Here is a 24,285-nt window from a genome sequence, read left to right as displayed (position 1 = left end):
GCCAGTCTTTGCCTGTCCCAACCAGACTGTGGAGAAAGAGAAGAAAGCCAGAAGTGTCTTCCTTTTGGCTCCTGACTCAAGGACTCAAGAATTCCACAGTCTGGCCTAGGCTGGTCCTGCAGCTATTGAGCTGCATATATAGAACAGGGCACAGGAAGAGGCTGGTGGAGCTGAGATCACAGGGTATTGGTGATAGAAAGTGCCTCCAGAAGAGGTTGGACATATCCTATGGCTGGACAATAAGGAAACAGGCTAAATTCTGCCACTGGACTTGAATGGAGGAAGGAGAGGACCCAAGGAAAGACTTTTTCTGTCCTTCCTTTGGAGAATGCATGTGGGAGGAGGATTCTTGCCTATCACACCCATTTCCCAGCTACCTCATTCTAATGACTACATATGTCTCCATTAGATTGTTAAGTAGGTCATTCTAATGACCATACATGTTTCCTTTGGGTTGTAAGCTGGGACTGTCTTTTGCCTCTTTTGGTATCCCTAAGTGTTTAGCACCGTGCCTGGCACATAGTGGGATTTATTGCCTACTATTACACCTTTGGTTTTTTCTCATAGGTCACTCTAGACTTAACTCATAGCCTTCATATTAGATATTAAGGTTGGGACCTGGCAAGTTCTGATAGTTTTTACCAAGCCAGAGAGTCCTTAAAGAGGAATTCAAGAACGCATGTCTTACCTCTAGATAAATTCACCTTACAGAGTGTAAAGATGTGTTAGGTAACTCACATTTATTAAATGTTTGCTATGTATGTCATTGTGATACAAGCTGTGGATTAGACAACAAAAATGAAAAACAATCCTTGCCGTCAAGGTGCATATGTTCTCTTGAGGGAAATGATATATAGGTTGATAAGTACATGCAAGATAATTGGAAGAGACAACACCAGGCAATGAGGAGTATCAGAAGGAACAGGAAAAAGTTTCTTATATGGAGTGACAATTGAACTGAATCTTGAAGGAACAAAATATTCTAAGATGGGAAGGGAAATCATGGGAAGCAAATGTGGACAGGAAGGTTGGGTCTTGCTCTAAATCCTGCTCTAAATGGCAGGCTAACAAGTGTTTATTTAACAAGAGAACAGATTTTTCAGTAGGGGAAGACAGAGGCAAACCTGTCCCTTTCAGTTATCACTCTATGATCCTGTGATCTTAGGAAGTGGGAGTTCAAATGAAATGTTTTGAAGGCTTGAACAGACTTATATGTTATTGAGGTATGGGCAATAAAGGAAGGACAATTATTTGTGTTATGGTCCAGTGGCTGGAGAGACCAATGAATTAACAAATTTTGTGGGAAGTATGATGCTAAAGTACTAGGTATACAAAGACAAAAATTAAAATCTCATCCTCCAGGAATAGATGCACGCACATAAACATCTGTGGGTGATGTTATAAAGCGGTAAATGCACATTAAATGCTCAGTGTGGTATAGGAGCTCAAATGAAGGAGAGATCATGGGATGGAAGGATTGTTGGAATTTAGACTCTATTCTTTTTATTCTAGCATTGGATGGAGTTTCCTCTTTTCTCCACTGATAATTCATCTGCTTAATTTGTGGCTGCCTTTTAACTAACTTTGTGACTATGACTAAATCCTTTCATCTCCTTAGATTTCAGATCCCTTTTAGCTCTGATAGTCTATGAAATCTATGTGAATCAGGAAGATGATTTTGGCAGCAGTATGAAAGATGGGTTGGAAGAGGTAGAGAGTGGAGGCAGGAAGGCCTGTGAGAAGGCTGTTGATGGCCACAAGAGCCTATACTAGGGTGATGAAAGAGGAAAGAGAGAAGGAAGATGCTAGAGGTCTTATCAAGGTACAGTCAAAACAACTGAGTAACTGATTGGAAATGAGAGCTATGGGAAGTCTTTTCAGGTCCAGCTAGCTGCTAGTGCCTTCCACTTCAAGGGAACTTTCTACCCAAATATGCTATATATATCTTGTATATATCTGTATAAGCACATTTATATTTTATTTGCATGATCTATCCCCCATTAGAATGCAAAAGCATTCCTTTTTTCCCCTTCCTATTTCCAATATTTAATCCAGTATCTGGCACATGTTTGTTGATGATTGGTTAGGTGAAATAATACCAGAATTTTGAAAGAAAAGGTTGGGAGTAAATAGTAGTGTCATAGACAGAAATAGTGAAATTGGGAGAAAGAGCAGATTTATGGGGACAATTAGATAATTATCTGTGGCTGAGCTATTATGGCTAGTTCTCTTAACTGCTGCCCTAATCAGAGCCCGTTTAGGAGAAATACTGTTAAGATGCCATTGAAATGAATATCTGCTCAATATGAAACATTTGGGAGGGCAGGTATATCCCTTAGTATCCTAGAACCCAAATTTTTAACTCTAAAGCCAAAGCTCTATATACTGTTCCATCTCTAGTACTTTAAAAACCCTTACATATATAAACATTTGCAGAAATGTAGAAATAGTGGGAAAAGCAATAAATTTGAAGTCAGAACACCAGGCTCTGAATGCTGCCTTTGCTACTTCCACCAACCAGCTATTAGTCCTTGGACAAGTAATTTTCTTCTGACCCTCAGATTCCCTCATCCCTAAAATGGAGATGATAAATAATAATACAGGACTGAGGAAAAATAATATTTACGCCACACTTTGTAAAACCTCAAGTGTTACATAAATGTGAAATACTTAGTTGTTCCAGTAACCTTGTGTTTATAGATACTAAAAATATGACTATTCCCATTTTCTAGGAGGATACTAATTTTCAATTCTTTAAAAAATCATATTCTTTATCTTGCTACTAGTATGTAGGTCCAAAATATTAATGGCAGTTGTTTATGGTTCAGTCAGTCCACAGGTTTCTTATGATCCCTCCCACTTTTGGAGGCTGGGAACCCTGTAGGGTCGAGGCAGCCTGGGCCAACTTTTCCTTTGGAACCACCTAGGGGTAGGCAGTTCTCTTGGAAAGGAGAATAATTGAGGTAGGGCACTCTTGGTTTCTCTGTCCTTTCTACTTTTCTTCTTTCTCCATATCTTCTCTCTCCTCCCTTCTGTTCCTATTCCTACTTCCCCTGGAAATTCCTAGAGTGAAGGTGGATCTGGATTAACTTAGCCGAGGACTTTGGGGGAATTTCCTCAAAATAGTACATATAAACATCAATTCATTATTATTATTATTGATATTGTCATTATAGTTTTATTTTCCTAGATAAGTCCTTAGGCTTCCTTTCTAACACATTTATTATTTGACACTTCTCATTACAGCTAAGAGGCAGCAATAGTAGAGCAGAAAGAGTATTAGGTTTGGAGTCAGACAGCCTGGATTAAAATCCTATCTGTTCTGCTTTCTGTCCATTTGATATTGGGTAAATCATTTAACCCATGAGGACCTTGGTTCTCTTAGCAGTAAAACAAGAGGTGATAGTGGTCTAAATAGCCCTTAAGGCCTTTACAGGCAAAGAGATACAGGCTTCCTCCTTCCCTCCCCCACCTCAGCAATTCTCTGTGGATTTCATTTCATGTGTAAGTTGAGAGTAGAGATATCCTGCATGGAGAAGCAGGGACACTTTGTCAGGGAATTAGGGGAAAATGGAGGTAATGCTAGACCTTTGGTATGACTGCAGTACATTGAGTGCTAACTATCAGGTTGAGAAAGAATGAATAAGAGTGGGATGGTATGGAAGTACCATTGGGAAAGAGCAAAAAGAAGAACCCCTGTAGGGGGCTGCCCTCTCCCCTTGCGTCCTAGGGTTGGTTTTTCACTCTCTCAATCCCTTGATCTTGTCCTGGGGCTAGCAGCTTTCAGCAAAACTGGGTTGATCGATTCATGTGGCCTGTAGATTGTAATTGAAAATGTCTAGGTTTGCAGATCAAACTTGTGGCTTGTTGAACTTTGGGTCCCTCTTTTCTTTTGCATAAGAATTTATGACTGATTGACTGGGGGGAAATTTTAATCTACAATTCATCAAGGACTGAGTCTCTACTGTGCCCAAAACTATGCTAGACTTGTGAGGAAGACAAGACTAACACTTAAAAAACAATTAGAGAATAATTGTCTAATTAATAACTCACTTACAAAGGGCTTTTATGGGTAGTGGTGCATGCCAGGTCTGGGATTAGGAAGATTGCACTTCCTGAATTCAATTATTCACCATGTGACTGAGGGCAACTCACTTAACCCTGTTTGCCTCAGTTTCCTCATCTATAAAATAAGCTGAAGAAGGAAATGGCAAATCACTCCAAATTGGGTTACAGAGACCTAATAATAACTGAATCACCTTCACCATCACCACCACCATCACCAGCACTACCACTACAAGATAAGACTTTAAGGTTTACAAAGGACTTTCCTCATAAGCATTCTATAAAATAAGCAGTGTAAGTCTTCTTATTTTGTAGATGATATTAAGAAAAACTGACTCTATGGTCATACAGGAACAGTATAGGAAACATGACTCAAACCTGAGTTTATTACTGCAAGACTAGTGCGCTTAAGCCAGGTGTTGTTATTAAGTAATTCAGACTATAGGTAAAGATTGTAGTATTCAGAGAAGACATATCAATTAAGAGTTGGAATACATAGGAAAGGCTTAATGAAGATGATGAAGTTCTGGACTAAGTGTGGAATCAGGGGATTTGAAAGGACAGAAGGAAGGGAAAGCCTTCCGAGGCAGGATTTTTTTTTTTTTTTTAATAGGTTATCACGAATGAGGCAAAAGTGAGCATATTCTGTTCATAAGGCAGACCAGGACCTGAGTGGATCTAGTACATGTCCTGCCGAGGGAAAGGTCATTCCCATAGCCAATGGTGTGGCTATAGAACCAAGGTACTCTGATTCCAAACTTGGCACAGCTGCTTCTTCTATGGAATGGATATTGGGGAGTAGTTGGTTGTCTCAGTATCTTGTGTCAGATGGTGTTCAGGTCTTGAAAGCCAAGGCAGAAGGGTTAGTCCTGCTGCTTGAGCAGCAGAGAGTCATTAGAGGATTTTTATGCTAGATTATGCTGTGATGAAAGTAGTTTAGGTTAGGAAGATTAATGTGAGGGCAGTATATAGGAGGCAGTCAGTCACCTGGGACAAACAAATACAAGCCTAGGGTCATTTCAACACAGGGATTATCTACCCTTAGCTCAGGCACCTGCTTATTTGCTTAGTAAATTCCTTTTTCTATCCATTCATCCATTCTCCATCTGTCCCCTGCCCATCCCTTCTCTTCTGTGGAATGGGAATCTAGATTTAGAACCTGCACGAGAAAGTAGAAAGAGCCAAAAATGAGAGAAAGGGAACGGATGAAGACAGGTTCAGGTCCCAATGTTCATGCCCAAGATGGGCAAATAGAGTTTTTTTCCCCCCTCAGTAGTATTTTATTTTTATAATTTCATGTGAAATAGTTTTCAATATTCATTTTTGTAAGATTTTGAGTTCTAATTTTTTTTCTTTCCCTCTCTTCCCTGCCACCTCCCTAAGACAATACACAATTTTATATAGGTTATATATGTCATATACATATACATATACAATCATTTTAAACATATTTTCACATTAATCATATTGTAAAAGAGAACAACCATAACAAAGAAAAAGCAAACATGCACAAATGGTGAATGTAGTATGTTCAATCTGTATTCAGTCTTCATAGTTCTCCTTCTGAATGAAGATGGCATTTTCTATTCCAAGTCTATTGGAATTGTCTTGGATCACTGTGTTTCTGAGAAGAGCTAAATTTATTATTGTTGATCATCACATAATCTTGCTGGTACTGTGTGGAATGTTCTCCTGGTTCTGCTCTTTTGCTTAGCATCAGTTCATGTAAATTTTTCCAGGTTTTTCTGAAATCAACCTGTTATGGGCCAGAACTCTGCTTGAAACAAGGATTCTTACAAGGTGATAACTAAGTGGAATTGCTAAGACAATGGTTATCTAGTTTAGCATGCTGATTGATAGTTCAGTATGATTGATTTAATCTTACAACAAATAATAGTTCCCTAGTGATATAATGATTGGTTTATACTGTAAATGATCTAATTATAATAGAGCATATAAACTGGGACAAACCTAGCCAGCGTGAACTCAGAGACATATTCATTCCATTTCCCACCTTTGTGGTGGTTGGAGGCTGAAGCACAAGCCCTGAGACTCAGAGACAGATTCACTCCATTTCACACCACCATGGTGGCTGCATTTCCTCCACAGAGACCAAGCTAGCCTGGGCCCCAGGCAAGGAGACAATAAAGAATTTGGACTTTATCCCTGGCTATTCTTGTGGTGATTAATCTGCTGAAAGGAAGGCTGCTCCAAAAACTCCAGAAAACCAACCTGAACATTACAAACCTGATCATCATCTCTTATAGAAAAATAATTTCCATTACATTCATATACTATAACTTATTCAGCCATTCAAATCTCAATTGATGGGCATCCATTCAATTTCAGTTCCTTACCACTACAAAAAGAACCTCTACAAACATTTTTGTGCACGTGGTTCTTTTCCTCTTTTTTATGATATCTTTGGAATAGACTCAGTAAGTTACACTGTTGGATCAAAGGGTATGCACTGTTTTATACCTCTTTGGGCATAGTCCCAAATTGCTTTTCAAAATAGCTGGATCACTTCACAACTCTATTAACAATGCATTAGTATCCCAGATTTCCCACATCCCCTCCAACATTTATCATTATCTTTTCTTGTTGTTTTATATCAATATGATAGGTGTGAAGTTTTACCTCAGTTGTTTTATTTTAGGCAAATGGAGTCTTACAGGAGGAATCTAAATCATGGTGGGGGCTGGTCACGGCTGCACTGATGTCTTTAGTTATGTTCTTACCTCTTTGAACCTTGGGATTCATATCTATAAAATGGGAACAACAGCTAGGTTCCCCATCCTAGGTCATAGAGAAAGTGTAAAATGCTGATGGATAAAGTTAAGGTCAGAGTTATTTTTAAGATTAAAGTAGGGTTGTGGTGAGGATTTTGGTTAGATTTGTGATTCAAGTTGAAGTGAGTTGAGGTTGGGGTTAGGCATGAGATTAGATTTAGAGGAAACAGAAAAAACAATAATTCCACTCTCAAGAAAAGGAACAAATATTTATTAAGCAACTGTTGTGTGCTAGGAACTAATATTTCATTTAATTTTTACAACAATCCTGGGAAGTAGATACTATTATTATCCTCATTTTACAGTTGAGGAATTGAGGCAGGCAGAGATTAAATGATTTGACCAGAGTTGTTAGTATCTGATGCTGAACTTGAATTCAGGTCTTTCTGAATCTCTGACCACCTAGCCACCTCAGAAGGAGCTTAAAACCTCATGTACACTTTGATACAAGGTAGTATATGTTAAGTAACTTTGATACAAGACAATATATGTTAAGTACAAAGTATAAATTCATAGAAAGTCACCCGTGTCACGAAAAGTTTCATAGAGGAAGTGGGACCTGAGTTAGAACCTTGGTGTAAAAGAGGAATTTCTACAGGTCATGGAAATTTTACCTGGAACTAACTGTATGAGCAATGTAATCACAATCATTTGGAATGGCAAGCTTTTAAAAGGGCACCTGTTCCATTCACTAGGGCTAGAATGGGGAGAAGGAAGAAAAAAAAAAGGAAAAAAGAAAAAAAAAAGACATTTACAAGATAACTTTATTCTATATTTAAAAGAAATAACAAGTTATACGAAATAGTTTTGCAGTTGCATGCAATCGTTTTTTTTAAAAATCATACTATGTTAGGAAAATGCTTGTTTTATTCCATAAATCTAAAAAAAAGAAGGGTGTATGTGTTATGTATCCCTCTTCCTATTTTTCCTCCAAACTTATCTGAGCATTCTTAGTTGAGGATCATATTAGTACTAATACTTCTGTGATAATAATGACTTTCATTTATATAATCTTCTATATAATGAATATAGTTTTGCTGATCCCTCTTCTACCACAATCCCAAAGCCTAACTCTCATTTATAGTACATTTCTCTGTCCAAGAGAGTTCCTTTAAGCCTTTTCCCTTGCCTGTTGTTTGTTTTTTTATATAGTATTTTATTTTTCCAAATACCTGTAAAGATAGTTTTCATTATACCTTTGCAAAACCTTGTGTTTCAAATTTTTCTTTTCTCCTCCTCTCCCACCTCTCCAATACAGCCAGCAATTTGATATAGCTTAATCATTCAATTCTTCTAAATATATTTCTATATTTGTATGCTGTGCAAGAAAAATTGGAACAAAAGGGGAAAACATGAGAAAGAAAAAAAACAAGCAAACAAACAACCAGAAAATGAAAATACTGTGCTTTGATCTGCATAACAGTCTCCATAGTTTTCTCTCTGTATGCGGATGGCAATTTCCATCACAATTATAATAATTGTCCTTACCTGTTATAAAGGTTAATTTTGCCTTTATTTGAAATTAGGCTGTTTCACGATCATGTCTGCTATTTACTTGATTTGTGCTGTCCTTCTTACTTCCTTCCCATGGTTTTTACCTTTGGCACTAGATTTCTCAGTGAATGTCCAGGGAATCCTTAGCATAAAAGTTCCAAAAACAGGAATATCACAGCCTCTCTATGTTTTTAAAGATTTAGCTTTATTTTTTCAATTAATAAAAATCTATTTTCTCCTCTTCTCACATTTTTCCTATTGAAAAAAGAAAGAGGGGCAGCTAGGTGGCGCGGTGGATAGAACACCAGCCTTGAATTCAGGAAGACCAGAGTTCAAATCTGGTCTCAGACACTTAAACTTCCTAGCTGTGTGACCCTGGGCAAGTCACTTAACCCCAGTCTCAGGGGGGGAAAAAAAAAGAAAAAAAAAAAGATAAACTCATAACAAATATGCAAGTATACAAATTCAGTCATTGACTATGTTAAAAAAAAAAATTCATTCAGTACCCAAATCCGTCACCTCTCTGTCAGGACATGGTTAGTTTACTTTATCATCAATCATGTGGAATTGTGGTTGTTTATTATGTTGAATAATAAGTCTTTCAAAGTTGCTTTTCTCTATAATGTTATTATTATATAAATTGCTTTCCTGGTTCTATTTACTTTAGTCTCCATTAATTCATTTAGGACTTTTCAGATTTCTCTGAAGTAGTTTTTTTCGTAGATTTTTTTTTTTTTAACAGCACAATAGTATTCTGTTGCATTCATACACCATATTTTGTTCAACCATTCCCCTGATGATGGCCACTCTCTTGGTTTCCATTTTTTTGCACCCATTAAAAATATGTTATAAATATTTGTATACATTTGGGTCCTTTTCTTCTTTGATACTCTGTTATTTTTATATTGTCCTGATATCTCCCACAAGTAAGAGTGCCTAACCTAAAGAGTGTCATTGTGCCTAACCTAAATCAGTTAGGTCTATTCTGTTTCTGACAGAGATGACAAAGGTAATAATGAAGCCCCCAATCCTACCCCATATGGGAATTTCCATTGCCTTCCTTACCCTTCCTTTACCTTCTTTGCCTTTCTTAGGCTAAATCTCAAAATCCACATTGGGCAGAGCAGGTCTAAGTTCTTTGAGACAGTGATTGCTGAAAATTACCTCATGATTTGGGGGTATAAATAATACCTTCTTTTTTTTCCTCTCTTGAATTAAGGTCTTGGCATAGATTATAGGATTCTTCCACAGGACAGAGTAACAGAGGAGTAATTACCACTGGTCAGCCCCATCTTATCCTGTCTCTGGCAGCATCTTCAAACCCTCTCCAGAGGCAGCTGGATAGTATAAATTAAGGGCTTGGAGTTAAGAAGATCTGAGTTCAGACTTTGGCAAGTCTGCCTCAGTTTCCTCAACTGTAAATGGGTAACCCCATAATAGCACTTACCTCCCAGAGCTGATACAAGAATCAAATGGAATGGGCATGGTATAGTGTTTGGCACATAATAGGGGCTTAATAAATGCTTCTTTCCTCTTTCTGCCTTTGTCTGTCTGCCTGACAACTTACCAAATGTTTATTAAGAGCCTACTGTGTTTAGAGCATTCTGATAGTCATATAGGCAGATAAAAAAGATCAGCTGAGAAACAGATTTTGCCCTCTGGGAGCTTATAGTCTACTAGGACATAAATAGCTATGACATAACATAGAATACACGTGTATAAGTCAAGTCTTGTGCTTTCCAAGTTTTGAGGAGCAAAAGGTCATTTTTTTAATTAGGGGAAAAAGGAATCAGGGGAGGCTTCATGGAAGAAGTGGCATTTGAATTGGGTTTTGATTTTAACAGTCCATGATAGAGGTATAGTTCATTCAATATTCAGAGGCTGGAAGAGGTAGAGAATCTAAGTGTGGTCTAGGGTAAAGCTTCTTAAACTATGTAACTGAAATGTGGAGGTCAAGAAAAATTTGACAATAGTAAGAGTTTTATCAACTCAGTGGCCAAAAATTAATTCAAAATCGAATGCATAATCAGTCTAAGGTGTTTCTGGCAGGGCTTGCCTTGACTTCACTGAAGCTTTGGTTCTGAACACACAACATACATACTTTGCACTGAGCATGCACAGAAGCTTTCAGAAATACTCTGGCTCAGAGTTGAGATGGGTTTGAATAAAAATTTCTTAGACAAAAAGGGGCTGCAAGTGGAAAAAGTTTAAGAAGTCCTGGTCTAGGACACCATAAGTAGTCCAGTTTAGTGGAACATAGATTTTGTAGGCGTCATAATAGGAGATAAGACTGGATGGGTTGAGTGATTTCAGGGTCTTGAATGTCAGGCTGACTAATTTGGAAGTGATAAAAATCCCTGAAGCTAATATAAGTGAAATAACAGTGGGCTTGGAAGACCTGTTTTCAAATTTTATCTCTGCTGCTATCTGCTTCATATTGAGCAAAATTAACCTCTGGATCTCATTTTCTTTCTCCATAAAGTGGGATAGTTGAATTAATCTTTAAGATACTGTCCAACTAAATCTTCAACATAAAGAAGATCCAACTCACTTCCAGTTGATCAATGATGGACAGAAACAACTACACCCAGAGAAGGAACACTGGGAAGTGAATGTAAATTGTTAGCACTACTGTCTATCTACCCAGGTTATTTATACCTTCGGAAGCTAATAATTAATGTGCAACAAGAAAATGGTATTTACACACATATATTGTATCTAGGTTATATTGTAACACATGTAAAATGTATGGGATTGCCTGTCATCGAGGGGAGGGAGTGGAGGGAGGGAGGGGATAATTTGGAAAAATGAATAAAAAAAATAAATTTAAAAAAAAAAAAGATACAGTCCAACTTCAAAACCTCTAGAAGGCCATGGTTCAATAAATACCATGGGAGATTAGAAAGGCAAAGATCACTAAGGTCTAGAGTAGTCAATGAAGAAGGAGATCAAAGGACTTAAGCTGTGTATGGAGTAATGTATAGAATCAAGAGAACAGGAAAGAACATTTAAGGGGAAAGAGCAGGAGCAGCAGTACAGAAGTGGAAATGAACCTTGTGTTTAGACTAGATAGAAAAGAGACCAGGCTGGATGGAGCAGAGGGATTGTCCAGAAGAGTTATAAGGGATAGAGAGGGGGGTTGGAGCCCCTTGTCAAGAATAAGTGCACAAACCCAAGTGGACAAGAAGGAATAGAAAGAGCTATGGGTAAGCCCTGAATTTGGAGTCAGAGGAACTGAGTTAAAATATTGACTCTGCTGTGGTTTCCTCCATCTTGGTGATATATCTATCCCTTCCCCTAAGTTTAGCCAGAGCCTATGGGGAGGGCAATGAGGTAGCCTATGGTGTTGCCCTAAACTTTTATGAAGTAACATAGCAGAAGCTGAATTTTTTTTTTTTTTAGGGGGTGGCCTGCATGAAATAAATTTTGGATTACAGGACCAGGTGTGTGCATACTTGTAATGGACACCTGGGGGGTGTTAGTTTAATAAACACAGATGCTTTCCCTCTCTCTCCCAAGAATGATGACTGGAGTAAATTCTTACCAAAGACATAAACACAGTATTTAGAAGGGGCTGTAAAATTGTTTAGGGGGAATAGGGTAAAAATAACTCTTGCTAGACCCTTAAAGTTCTAGGTGGGCTGTGATTGTTAACCCTCTTCATTTGTTGAATACTTAGCTGCCTTTTAAAACCCAATTCAAAGGCCACCTTTACCAAGGAGCCTCCCCTAAGTTTCTTTTGTAAGAAATGATCTTCCCCTTTGAACCTCCCTTTGTTTTGACCTGAGATATTTATCTTATATAATTTTATATTCTAATGAATTGTGACTGTATTTGAAATTTAGAATGCTCATATTGGAAAAGTCCTTAAAAGTCACCTTGTCCAATCCTCTCATTTTACAGTAGAGGAAATTGAGACCTAGGGAGGCTAAATCAAGCTGGATTTGAAGCCAGGTCCTTATCACTAGAGCCTTCCCTCCCACTTCCTGGAGGTAGTCATGGGCGTGCTACATCCCTCCACTGGCTCAGATTAGGTTCCTACTTATGACTCTCCATGAACTTTTCTTTATTCTGAATCAGAGTAATTCATTTTCATGAATTCAAATTTGGCTTCAGACACTTCTTAGCCGTGTGTCTTGGGCAAGTCACTTTACGCTGTTTGCCTCAGTTTCCTCATATGTAAAATGAACTGGAGAAGGAAATGGCAAACCACTTCAGTTATCTCTGCCAAGAAAACTCCAACATAGGGTCATTAAAGACTCAGATACAACTTTTAAAAAATTCTTATTCCAGAACCAACGTGCTGTCCACTGTACTATGGACCCATGATGACAGAGGGGAAAAACTTGTACTTTCTCTAGTGCCTGGTGTAGTACTTAGTATATAGTAGACATTAAACAAATGTTTGTTTAATTAATCTATCAGTAAGAAATTTGATGCTCTAAAGGATTATAGAGGCAGAACTGGAAGAGATCTCAGAAACCATCAGATCCAATTATCTCATTTTACATTTGGGAAAACTGAGCCTAAAGTCATTTGCTCAAAAGAAACAAAAGTAAGCAATAAAGGCGAAGTTTGAGCCTAGGAGGAGACTTGTATTAGGAATGACTTCTCCATCACGGACAGCCTTTAGGCCAAGAAGGTCTGATAAATATTTTGTAGGAGAAGAGAGAGGGTATATTATGGTGGCACTCAAAAGGAAAGTGGCCTGAGAAACAATTTTCTCCTTCACTTTCCATCTGCCTCCAGGTCTTCTTGGGAACCTTGCATCTGTCCTGGATCTAGGAAAGACTTTAAGGTGGGCATTAGGCAGGGATGAGCTATTTTTGTGCTCGTTTCTAGGTAGTGGCAACAGTAGCAGAAACAGCTGCAGAACAGTAACAATGGCTGTGTCATAATGAAGCAGGTTGTGGTCCCTTTAAAAAAACTGTATTTCCTTTTGATCTGTGATCCCTTTCAGAGTCTCAGCTCCTCCTGGGGAAGGCATATCCCCCCAGATAAATTATCTTTCTAGGATGCCAGAGCCTTTGATTCAATTAGAAATCCTGGTCAAAAAAGCACCTCTTTGGAAGTGTTGTTAATTCTAATAGGAGATCTGGGCTGTCCCAGCCAGCCTCCCTCTCCCCGCCACCCCCCCCCCCAATCTGGTCTGACCAGCTTGGGCTGTTCGAGTCCCCACTAAAGATACCTAATATAACAGCTTCCCTCCACTAAAGTCTTTGCAGATGGACCTAGATAGCTCACTTAGCTGTCAGGATCCTTCTGCCTGCTGAGAAAGCATTCTCTCAGTGCAAAACTCCATTTTCCATAGATCTGCCATTATAGAAGTCGGTCTCTTGGTAAACTGATTTCTATCTTACAATAAACTTTCATTTTGCAACTAATAATTCAGGAATGAGTGAATTCTTTCACTCCTAAAACTTGCGGCTGATTTAAAGGGGATTCTTAACATCTTTCTTATAGTCACTAACCTTTAGACCACCAGGAATTGAGACCACTCAAACCGCATCAATAGCAGCAACAGTAGTGAAGATGTGTGAGAACTGAGGCTAAGAGATCGCCTAACAGCAATGGGATGCCTTTGGCAGATAGCAGGTTTTATAAAAGATTCACAAACCCCAATAAATACAGGCATGAGGTTTAAGGCAAAGAATGGGTTTATTTATGCTAAGAAAGCAGTATGCTAAGAAGACAACTTTCTTACCTGGCAAAATTCTGTTAGGACTTCTGCAAAGATAGGTTAGTCTTGGCCTGGAGCTGGGGAGCATTTTGAGTGACTATGCTCCAATTAAATGAGATTTCTTATCTTGGAAGTTTCCCTTATGGATAGGAGGGTGTGCCCCTCCCAGAGGCAAGGGGGGCAAGGGTTTGAGAGTCTGGAGCACCTTCCCCCCAAAGGGGACACCATTTACCTCAAGGCCTTTCTAACCCTTCCCCCCAAAAGATCTTAATTTATATTAGGCCCTTGAGGCTGCTGAATTGAATTTCACTTGAAGGAAGGAGCCCTGGTGCAGGGGCAAGAACTTCCTTCCTGTACCAGTTCCTGGCTTGTTTTTTATTGGAATGCTGGCATGGGAGGATAGAGAAAGTTTGGTAATAAGGGGTTCCCAAATGTATGCATGTGGTGGTGCTGGTAGAGGGAAGTTGGGAGAATTTTGGGGGAAGATTTCATGATTACTGTTGCCCAAACAGTAGGGGAGGAAAAGAGACAACTTCTATTATGATCTCTCACCCCTTGGGCAATCCTGATCCCAAGACTTTGTCCCTCCACTTTTTTTAAGGATCTGATCTCTCCTCCCTCTTCTAGATTTACCTGTCTTGTGTCCCATCCCCTCTGGGCCTTACTGTGTGCTAGATAACAGACAGATCTGATAAAGTGATTCCTGCTAATCTCTTAATGACTGATAATGGTTTAATGGGTTTCTCCTTCCCCGTGGTAAATACAACTCTCCCCTTTTTCTGCCCCAGGAAAAAGGAGTGAATAAGTAGGAATTCCAGGTGCTATGACTGGCTAGGTGTGGGAATATTTTTTAGGAAAGGGGCATTTTCTAGAAAGCCTCTTAAATTATACCATGAAGATAGCTATTGTGTGGCTCAGAATGGGCAAGTGGTCACCATTTAATAAAAAAAAGGCTGCAGATACATTCTAGACAGAAGTTGGCATCCCTCCCTTTGAATAAGCAATTGAAAGGAGGAGAGGTACCTTTGGGACAGGTTTGGCACTTTAAATAGTTTAAGTAATTTAAATAAGGCAAATACCCCTCCCACCACTGACCCTTATCCTCATTGGCTGAGGGTCTTATATTCTAAATGTGGGAACTACCCAGGAAATTGAACTTTAGCCAATAAATACATAGCTGGCTATATTTGATCAAGGTAACAAGAAAATGATGTCATGGGAGAAGAGCAGGAAGAGGATTTTAGGTATATCCTTGAGTCAATGCCCAAGGAACTTTAGGCTTACCACCAATTCTGGGGTAGATGAAGCCTTAGTTGATTTTCACAACTGTCTTGAGAGATCTCACTCCATCTCCGTTAACCATTATATTCTGCTGAATTTGCTTACAACTACTGTAGATTATGTTTTTAAATCCAGATATAGCATTGTCTTTAGTCATCTGTTGGACATACTATTGAAGAGGGGACCCCGAAACTCTGAAAATCCTTAAAGAAAATCTCCTTCAACTCTGCCTCAGTGAGGGACCCCGCCCCAAGGACAAACAGTTTCCTTGTTATCTGGGTGGGGTCGGTTCAGTCCTGAAACTCATTGAATTCTATTCAAATTCCAGCTCAAAACTGAAACCCAGCTAGGAGCCAACTTGGGACTCCACCCACAAGCCCCCTTCAGCTTGTAGTCAAAGCCCCATATTATAAAAGAGTCAATCAAAAATCCTCTCTTTGCAGAGGTTCTAAACATGCCAGCTATGCCGTGCTTGGCATGCTAAGATCCCCTGTCCCACTGGAATACTCTTTCCAGTTCTATCTTCTCTTTACCCTCACCTATTTCCCTAACCAGACTTTAACCTTACTTCCAATCCCCATAATAAACCCTTTTATCAATCTAGTTTTTCCGAGTCTGTAAATTCCTTTACAGGGAGCCTCTGCGCCTCCAGAAGGGAGTCCCCAGAACTCCCTACCTTTGTGTCAAATCCTAAGGGATTGTAGGGGAGAAAAAACCCCCTCTATTTGATTCCCTGAACCCCGAACCTGCCACTAGACCTCATTTAACTCCCTGACCACCAGAAACCTTAATTTAATTTGGGTCCCCCAAATCTAAACCTCATCATTATCCTCTCAAAAGTCACCTTATATCATCAGTTCCTTTTCTTATAATTCATTCTCCTATAAACAAATTGACCCCTTGTCCCTTACCAGCAGCTGTCTGGTCTATCTCTTTCATCCACTTTTCACAGTTGGAAGAGGACTGGATTTGTCCTCAGGATGTTTGAATTCTGGCTTCTTCTCCAAATCATTTTATAGATGAGGAACTGAGGCTAATAGGGTTAAATGCCGTGTCCAGGGTCACACAGCTAGTAAGTATCTAAGGCCATATTTGAACTCAGGTAGATGAGTCTTCTTGACTCCAATTCTATCTACTGCCTGACTTAGCTGCCTCCTGAAGTCTTTGAATCCCTTCTCAGAATAACATTTATAAAGGCATAAACAAACAAAAAAAAGATTGTAAAGAAATCTAATTATATTGAAATGCAATTTTGTGTGCATATATATGTGCATGCATTAAGTTCACAAACCATATATTAAGAACTTTTAGATTTAATGCTCTTTAAACCCTTGCAATTCTAGCTCTAGTGAGCTAGCTCCCTTGGTCATTCTGTGTAATCATCCTTCTAAACCCTACTCAAAACTGAAATCTTCCAGAAGCATTCCTACTTCCTTGAGAGAGCAACCTGAGCTCATTTTCTCTCTTTGGCATATTACTTCAGTTGAGGTTGGGAAGAGGACCAGTCTCAAAAGAATTTTCAGGCTTGAACCCATTCCAAATCAAGGGGCAAAGTTTTATTGTAATTGTAATGTCATTACAAGTGGGCTAAATTCCAAAAGAAATTAGCCAAATCCTAAGAGAGAGGAGACCCTTTTATTCAATTATCTATCATTGACATGGTAATTCTATGGCCTAGAGAAGTGGTCTCCTGACCAGATTGTCAGTCAGCAATGAATTGAGGAGTGGTCTATTCATTATTGTCTCAGGAATTCCTGGGACTATCCTGAGGCCAGAAGTAGTCTGACTAAGGAGTGGTCCATTCAGAATCAGACAAATTAGGCAAATGAGGCAGATTCCAAAGCCAGAAGATTTAGGACTATTGACTTAGAACAGAAGCCTCCCTAAAATCAGGGGACCACAAAATTATTGTTATATTGCCTCACTTCTAAAGATTTGTGAAGAACAGTTATCATTTATATTTTATTTATGGATAATCCATCATGCATAGATCCAGTATGTGCTGGGGCCCTTTCCTTCTGAGAATGTTTCTCTGTCCTCATGGCTTGAGGTATCGCCTTTTGCACTTTTGGAAGTTATTCAGGAAGCCTACAAAGGCACAGGACTCAGGGCATGAATGCCAATCTGGAGTGTTAGAGGGAATAATTCATTGCTGTGAAGTCCTAAGGAAAATTGGATTTTTTTCATTTTATTTTCACTTTGAACTGTCCCCTTTCCCCCCAAACTTCCCTCTGTCCTGAACCCTAATCCTGAATTTTAATTGTCTTCTGCTTTAGTTGTTTAGTTTCTCTGGGGTGAAAATAGTTCGATAGACTCAATTTCTTTAAGGTATTAGGAACTTAAGGAGTGACTCTCCCTGGAATATTTATATTTTAAAAGAAGAATCTGGAGAAAGCAGTGCTTACCTGGAATTGATGAAACCCTAATGGAGGTACTTCAGGCATCCTGAAGGCATTCTGTGTTTGTGACTAAGGATGCTGGTGAGAATTTTCCTACATTCTTCATATGATACAACACTAAGAATGGGAGGAAGGGAGAGAGAGTCTATGGTGAAAGAAGAAATGGGTGCAGGGCTTTCTCTTTGCTGACATATTTAGGACCATAGATTTTGGGTTGGAGGGCCTTAAAGGCTATTAAGTTGAACATCTTTAATCTGCAGATGAAACTGAAGCTTATAAAGAATAAATGAATTGCCCAGGGTTGCACACTTAAGTGGCATAGCTGGGACCCAAGACATATGTCCTCAGTAACTCTCCATCCATGTGCTTCTTTCTCCATCAAGTCTTCACTGACCTTCCTACCTCACTCCAAGCCAGAAGAATTTGAGGTCTTAAGAAGTAGCAAAGTTAGAATTGAGAAGATGCTCATCTACTGGGGGTTATGGCTGAATGAGTTGTGGTAAATACTCCCAATTGATGGAAAGACTTGAATGAAATAATGCAGAGTGAAATGAGCAGAACAACAACAAAAAAATAGTTGTAGACAGTAACAGCAATATTGTTGGAGAACAACTGTGAATGACTAAGCTTTTCTGAGTAATATGAATATTCAAATCAAAAGGATTTAGGAAAACTATCCACCTCCAGAGAAAGAACTGATGTATATATAGTGTGGTTATACACACACACACACACACACACAATGTTGGTCTTCTCTTATGCAGGGCAGGGAGGATGGGAGACCACTAGAACTCAAAAAAAAAAAAAAAAAAGCACATCTCCCAAAAGGAGTATAGTACAGTAGAAACTTTCAACTTTGGAGCCAGAGAACTCTGTATCTTTATAGTCTGCCTGTATTATTACCTGTGTGGTCTTGGGGCAAGTCACAGCCTCTCTGGGCTTCAATGTTGACGATAAATGATGGGGTTGGATTACACGGCCCCTAACGCACCTTCAAGCTCTTGATCTATGATCTTACAATTTTAAGCCTCACAATATCATGAACATGCAGCTGGAGACATTCAGAAGCCCTAACACTTTAGTGTTAGTTGGGTTGAATTTGTTATTGATGAGGCTATTCTGTTTCACAGGCTGGTGGATGATCGCTGTGTGGTAGAGCCAGCTGCTGGTGATCTGGAAAACCCGCCAAAGAAGTTTCGAGGTAAGCCTTCAACCAGCCTGATCAGAACAGCAAGTGCAGGAGTGGGATGAAGGGATGCTCTGGTGGGGCATCAAAGAAGCTTATCACTAGAGCCTTCCTTCCTACTTCCCAGAGGTGGGGATGGGAGTGTCCCATCCCTTCTTTTGCCCAGACTGGGCGTCTGCTTAGCACTCTTAAGAGCCTTCCTTTATTCTGGATCAGGAAGATTAATCTGGGTTCAAATCTGGCCTCAGACACTTGATATCTGGGCAAACTACTTAACTCTGCCTCAGTTTCTTCATCTGTGAAATGAGCTGGAGAAGAAAATAGCAAAGCCTTCCAGTATCTTTGCCCAAGAAAACCCCACCTGGAATCACAAAGAGTTGGACACAGCTGAAAAAATTGTACAACCACCACAATAACAAGGGTGGAGAGGGGCTCTCCATAATTTGGAAGAGGAGACAGTAGGAGTAGCAGGGAGTGTAGCAAATCAGCCATTCTTGGAAATTAGGAACCCTGGTTTGTGTCATAATCTGGCCACTCTGGAGGAATATCTGTCAGCCTTCTCTAATATGAAGACCCTTTTTAACATCAAAAAGAAAAAAATGTCACTGACCATTCTCCTCCCTCAGCATATCCAGGATTGTGGTAGTACTAAAAGTATCCTTTATTTGTGAAAATATGTAACTGCATGTGGATGCTTTAATACTAAGAATCAAAAGGCTCGCTCTCCTGTTTGGGGAGTACCTGAGCCAGAACGTTCATATTTACTTCTCCCCTGACTTTACTGCCTCTCCCAACTTTTCTTTGATTTTCTTACCTGTAGCCTTGTCCCTTGAGCTAGAACTTTACTTCTCTGGCCTCTGGGCTTCCTCCCTCCAGTTTCTCTTTAGTTACTATCTGTTAGAATGTAAACTCTTTGGGAGTAGGGATTATTTTAGTTTGCTTATATTTGTATTTCCAGTGTTTGACACTCTCTGGCACATAATAAAGAGTTTATTATAGGCGGTTCTATTTCTCTGTGTCTGTCTCACTGTCTCTTTATCTTTCTGTATTTGTCTCACTGTCTCTCTAATAGCTAACATTTATAACAACTTAAAAGTTTTCAAAGCATTTTTACACATTACCTCATTTCATGCCTTGAAATAATTCCATCACCACTCCGGGAACCCTGTCCCATTACTGGGGTCCTAATCTACTGTTTTGGGAATTTCTGATTTAGGGTATAACCTGGAGCAAGTCAACCCTCAACGGGCCTCATCTCTCCACTTGGTAAAACCATGCCCTGCTTACCTCATCCCAGTGTTATGATATTCAAAAGAGATCATGTGCCTGAAAATGCTTTACACGTTCAGGGTGTCGTCTTCATTATTATTTTCTGTGACTGGGAATGGACTCAAGAGACAGGCAGACAGATCCCTGGCGTGATGGGTGAGGCCATTGTGGGGTGCGGTAGGGATACAGGCAGGAACATGCTAATCTTGCTTGCTACCATACTATTCCTGCCTACACTGGCTGCTTAGGGAGAGATTAGCTACAATTGTTCTCCCAAAGGATTTTGGGACATATGCAGATTTTAAGGAAATCCTAATCCCATTCCCAATCATTTTTCCTACCCCCAACCAACTTGATATGTTATTAATGGGGACAGTACCTCCTGGATTCTACTGCCCAATCATCTAGGATTCAAAAGGTCAGCAGGGAAAAAAAGTACCCCATACTTGATTCTTTGGTTTCCATGTGCTCAGATTTTTCTAAGGAGACTCTCTTACACCTTCAGGCCTACTGCCAAAGGGTCATGGAATGAGGGAAAGAACACATAAAGGTATGGGGTCGACTATCTGGCAGCTCCATTGGCATCTTACACTGTTAAGAATTATTATCTAGACAGAAGCTTTGTTGAGAAGGACCCAGAATAGTGAGTGGCCCAAGTCCTCTCATAACCTGGCTGGAAGAACTAAATAACCAACTTATAAAGCTCCCTGTCAAGACTCAAAATTTAAGGAAGTTTGTTTTCTGGATTTATTATGTTTGTAGATCCAATTGATCTTTCTCCTGTGGTGGATCCTAAAGGTTAGAACTGTCAGATATAAGAACAGAACAGATGTAAGGATGCTTTTTCAGGACTTATTGTTACTATGGCCTGGACCCCAAGATAGTTGATAGATCCAAGGCTATCGGTTTCTTTTAGAGCTAGAGGAATTTAGGTTAGACAATGCTAGCAAGGACTTGCAAACAAATTCTTTAGGGGGCCCTTCCTCCCTAGTGGGAGGGATTCCCTGCTAAGGTTTTCCTCTTTGGGCCCTGCTGAGAGGGTGGAGTATGGGAATGTGGAGCTCTCTCTGTGTGTGTGTGTGTATCTTTGTACCTCTCACTGTGTGTCTCTCTCTCCCACACACATACACACGAGAGAGACAGACATTTGAGGAGAAAAAGAAGATTAGCAGAGGATAGACACGTAGAGAAGAGATAGGTGAAGTGGGCATCAGAGAAAGACAGATACAAGATGACCAAGAGAAAGAAAAAGAGAATGAGTAAGAGTGGAAGGAGAGGATGCATAACTCAAAGAGAGGAACTAGACTGAAAGAGAGAAAGGAGAGAGAAGTAGAAAATAAATGAACAGGGAGGGAGAGAGGAGGAGGAAGAAAGAAAGAAAAAGGTGTTTATCTTCCTGGAGGAGGAAGGGTCTAGGTTGTTATGTCACAGGAAGGGTCTGTGTATTAGGCTAGATATGTGTGTTTATGTGCTTATATATCCAAGTTAGGTGTGTTTGCTTCAGTAAAGCGGGGGGTGTGTGTGTGTGTCTTTCTGTCGCTCTCTTTCTCTGTGTGTGTGTATATGTGTGTGTATGTATCTGTCTGTCTTTCTGTTTATGTGTGTGTATGTGTCTGTCTCTGTCTGTCTCTTTCTGTGTGTGTGTGTGTGTCTCTCTCTGTGTGTGTGTGTGTTGTCTGTCTCTGTGTCTCTCTCTCTGTGTATGTGTGTGTGTGTCTGTCTGTGTGTGTGTATGTGCCTGTCTTTCTGTGTATGTGTGTGTATATGTATGCGTCTGTCTGTCTCTGTGTGTGTGTATGTGTCTGTCTGTCCCTGTGTGTGTGTGTGTCTCTCTCTCTGTGTATGTGTATATTGTCTGTCTCTCTGTCTCTTTTCTGTGTGTGTGTGTGTGTGTCTGTCTGTGTGTGTGTATGTGCCTGTCTTTCTGTGTATGTGTGTGTATATGTATGCGTCTGTCTGTCTGTCTCTGTGTGTATGTGTCTGTCTTTCTGTGTATGTGTATATTGTCTGTCTCTCTGTCTCTTTCTCTGTATGTGTGTGTGTGTCTGTCTGTCCCTGTGTGTGTGTGTGTGTCTGTCTCTCTGTGTATTGTCTGTCTCTCTGTCTCTTTCTCTGTATGTGTGTGTGTCTGTCTGTCCCTGTGTGTGTATGTGTGTGTGTGTGTGTGTGTCTCTCTCTCTGTGTATGTGTGTGTGTGTGTGTGTCTCTCTCTGTGTATATGTGTGTGTCTGTCTCTCTGTCTCTTTCTCTATGTATGTGTGTGTGTGTGTGTGTGTGTCTGTCTGTCTCTGTGTGTGTATGTGTATGTGTATGTGTCTGTCTGTCTGCTGGGGATATGTCAGGAAAGTGGGTGTGGCTGAAGATTTGCCTGGGGTCTGGAGTTGAAAGAATTTGAGGCCAATTTCCAACAACAAAAAACTGTAGAACAAATGTGGCTTTGACCTCCCCCACTCTTCCCTCCCCCTCCTCTCCATTTCCCCAAAGCTGGGGAGTGGCACCATTCAGATCTGAGGCCAGACTGAGAGCTCCCTCCCTCCACTCTCTGCTTCCAATATCTCCTCCACCCGAGGGGCCTGTGTGCCCCCATCCCAACTCCGAACAGTGCCAGGTTCTGCTGTCGTCTTGGCATTCGCTCTCCCTACTGTGCTTTGAGATAGTTGTGGAGGGGGAGGCTGACTGTCAGCCCGGAGCCTTTCTAACTCTTGGGAGAAAGTGCTCTCTCTCTCCCTTAATCTGGTCTCCGTAGCTTCTGGTCCTGCTTGGAGCTGCCCAGGTGAGAGGCAGTGCCAAACCTAGGTGGTGTGATTGAAGGGTCCCTTATTTGGAGCCAGGAGAATTATCTGCTTGGCACAAAGAGGAGCCATTGTTCTCTGGGTGGGGGGAAAACTGGGTACCTGAGCCCCTCACCAGCCCATCTTTTGGTTCTGACTGCTTAGCAGAGCTCTGCTCTAATGTACAAGAGGGTGATAAATACTAGTCATCATATTTATTGACTGATACTAGTTTAGGGACATTCTGTCTATTACTTGGAATCCTTCGCCTCTATCACAAGGGCCTTCCCAGAGATCTGATGAAGGACATGGTTAGACCAGCAAGCGGAGAGACAATAAATGATAATGTCTAAATACTGTGAGGCACATTTAGCTCCTCTGCAGTTTTACTTCTCCCTCCCTCCCAAGGACCAACTCACAAAAGTCGGTTTTGTCCTGGCATCCCTGATCGTCTGTCATTGTGCCTGGCTATCCCCGTGGCCAGTGGTGAAGTCACGGAGCCCAGCGTGTTGAAGTTGGGAGAAACCTTTGAGCCGTAAGATAATCCCATCAATATCTAGTTTTATATGAGATTGAGACCCAGAGCACGTTCTATCTTGTAAATGAGACTTTTCTGATTCTCTCAATTGTGACTTTTTGCTCCCTTTCCCCAAAGTAGTTTGTATTCACATTGTGTTTTTGTACTTACTTCTCTGTGAACATGTTTTCTTCCCTGCTCCTTGAGAACAGGAACTATTTTATTTCTGTCTGCATCCCTATGCTTAGCACATAGTATGAGCTTAGTAAAAATACTTGTTAAGTGAATGAGGGGTAGAACCAGGACAGTGCTCCTAACCTCTTGGAGAGGAGGTTCTTACAGCTGCCAGGGTTGGGATGGGTCCCAGAGCACTAGAGAGCACATGGCTGGGGCTCTGACCTTCATCTTCAGTAGCCTTCATGACTCAAGCTTCAGGAGAACTGCCCTAAAGCTGGTGATACAACTTCCCTTTCAAGACTTTAATAATATGTCCACCTGGCAGATTGGTAGGGGACAGATTATTTGTCCATATGAAAAAAATGAAAATTTGGGAAAGAGATGAATGCCCAGGTTACATGCTCTAGTCAGGGTCAGGGTTGGGATTCAAATCTAGGCCTTTCCACTGCATTACATAGGTATTAAAGGGATGTGTTTGGGGGTGAGGTGCAACTTGGGAAAGTGGGGGAGAGAAGGAGGTGTTTTCTAAGCTTTCCATCTTGCCCCGTTTCATTTCCTAATCCTTCTTCAGATGTTATATTGTCTTTCTCCCTTACTTCCCTCTCCCTCATCCTGTGTGTTTGCATGCGTGAGCATGTACGCACGCGCGCACAC

The 24,285-nt window shown here is 40.3% G+C and overlaps 1 protein-coding gene across 1 annotated transcript in view; it reads left to right on the top strand.

The window, feature by feature from the left end:
* The window catches only part of ITPR3 (inositol 1,4,5-trisphosphate receptor type 3), a 117,249-nt gene that overhangs the window by 5,164 nt on the left and 87,800 nt on the right, over positions 1 to 24,285 (top strand). Inside the window, exon 2 of the mRNA XM_074311250.1 lies at positions 18,842 to 18,912. Within this exon, the coding sequence (XP_074167351.1) occupies positions 18,842 to 18,912 (71 nt within the window). The remainder of the gene's footprint in view (positions 1 to 18,841; positions 18,913 to 24,285) is intronic.

This window comes from Sminthopsis crassicaudata, chromosome 4 (genome assembly GCF_048593235.1).
Source record: "Sminthopsis crassicaudata isolate SCR6 chromosome 4, ASM4859323v1, whole genome shotgun sequence".
Taxonomy (NCBI): domain Eukaryota; kingdom Metazoa; phylum Chordata; class Mammalia; order Dasyuromorphia; family Dasyuridae; genus Sminthopsis; species Sminthopsis crassicaudata.
The sequence above is the reverse complement of the archived record's forward strand: the minus strand, read 5'-3'. Positions and strand labels throughout refer to the sequence as shown.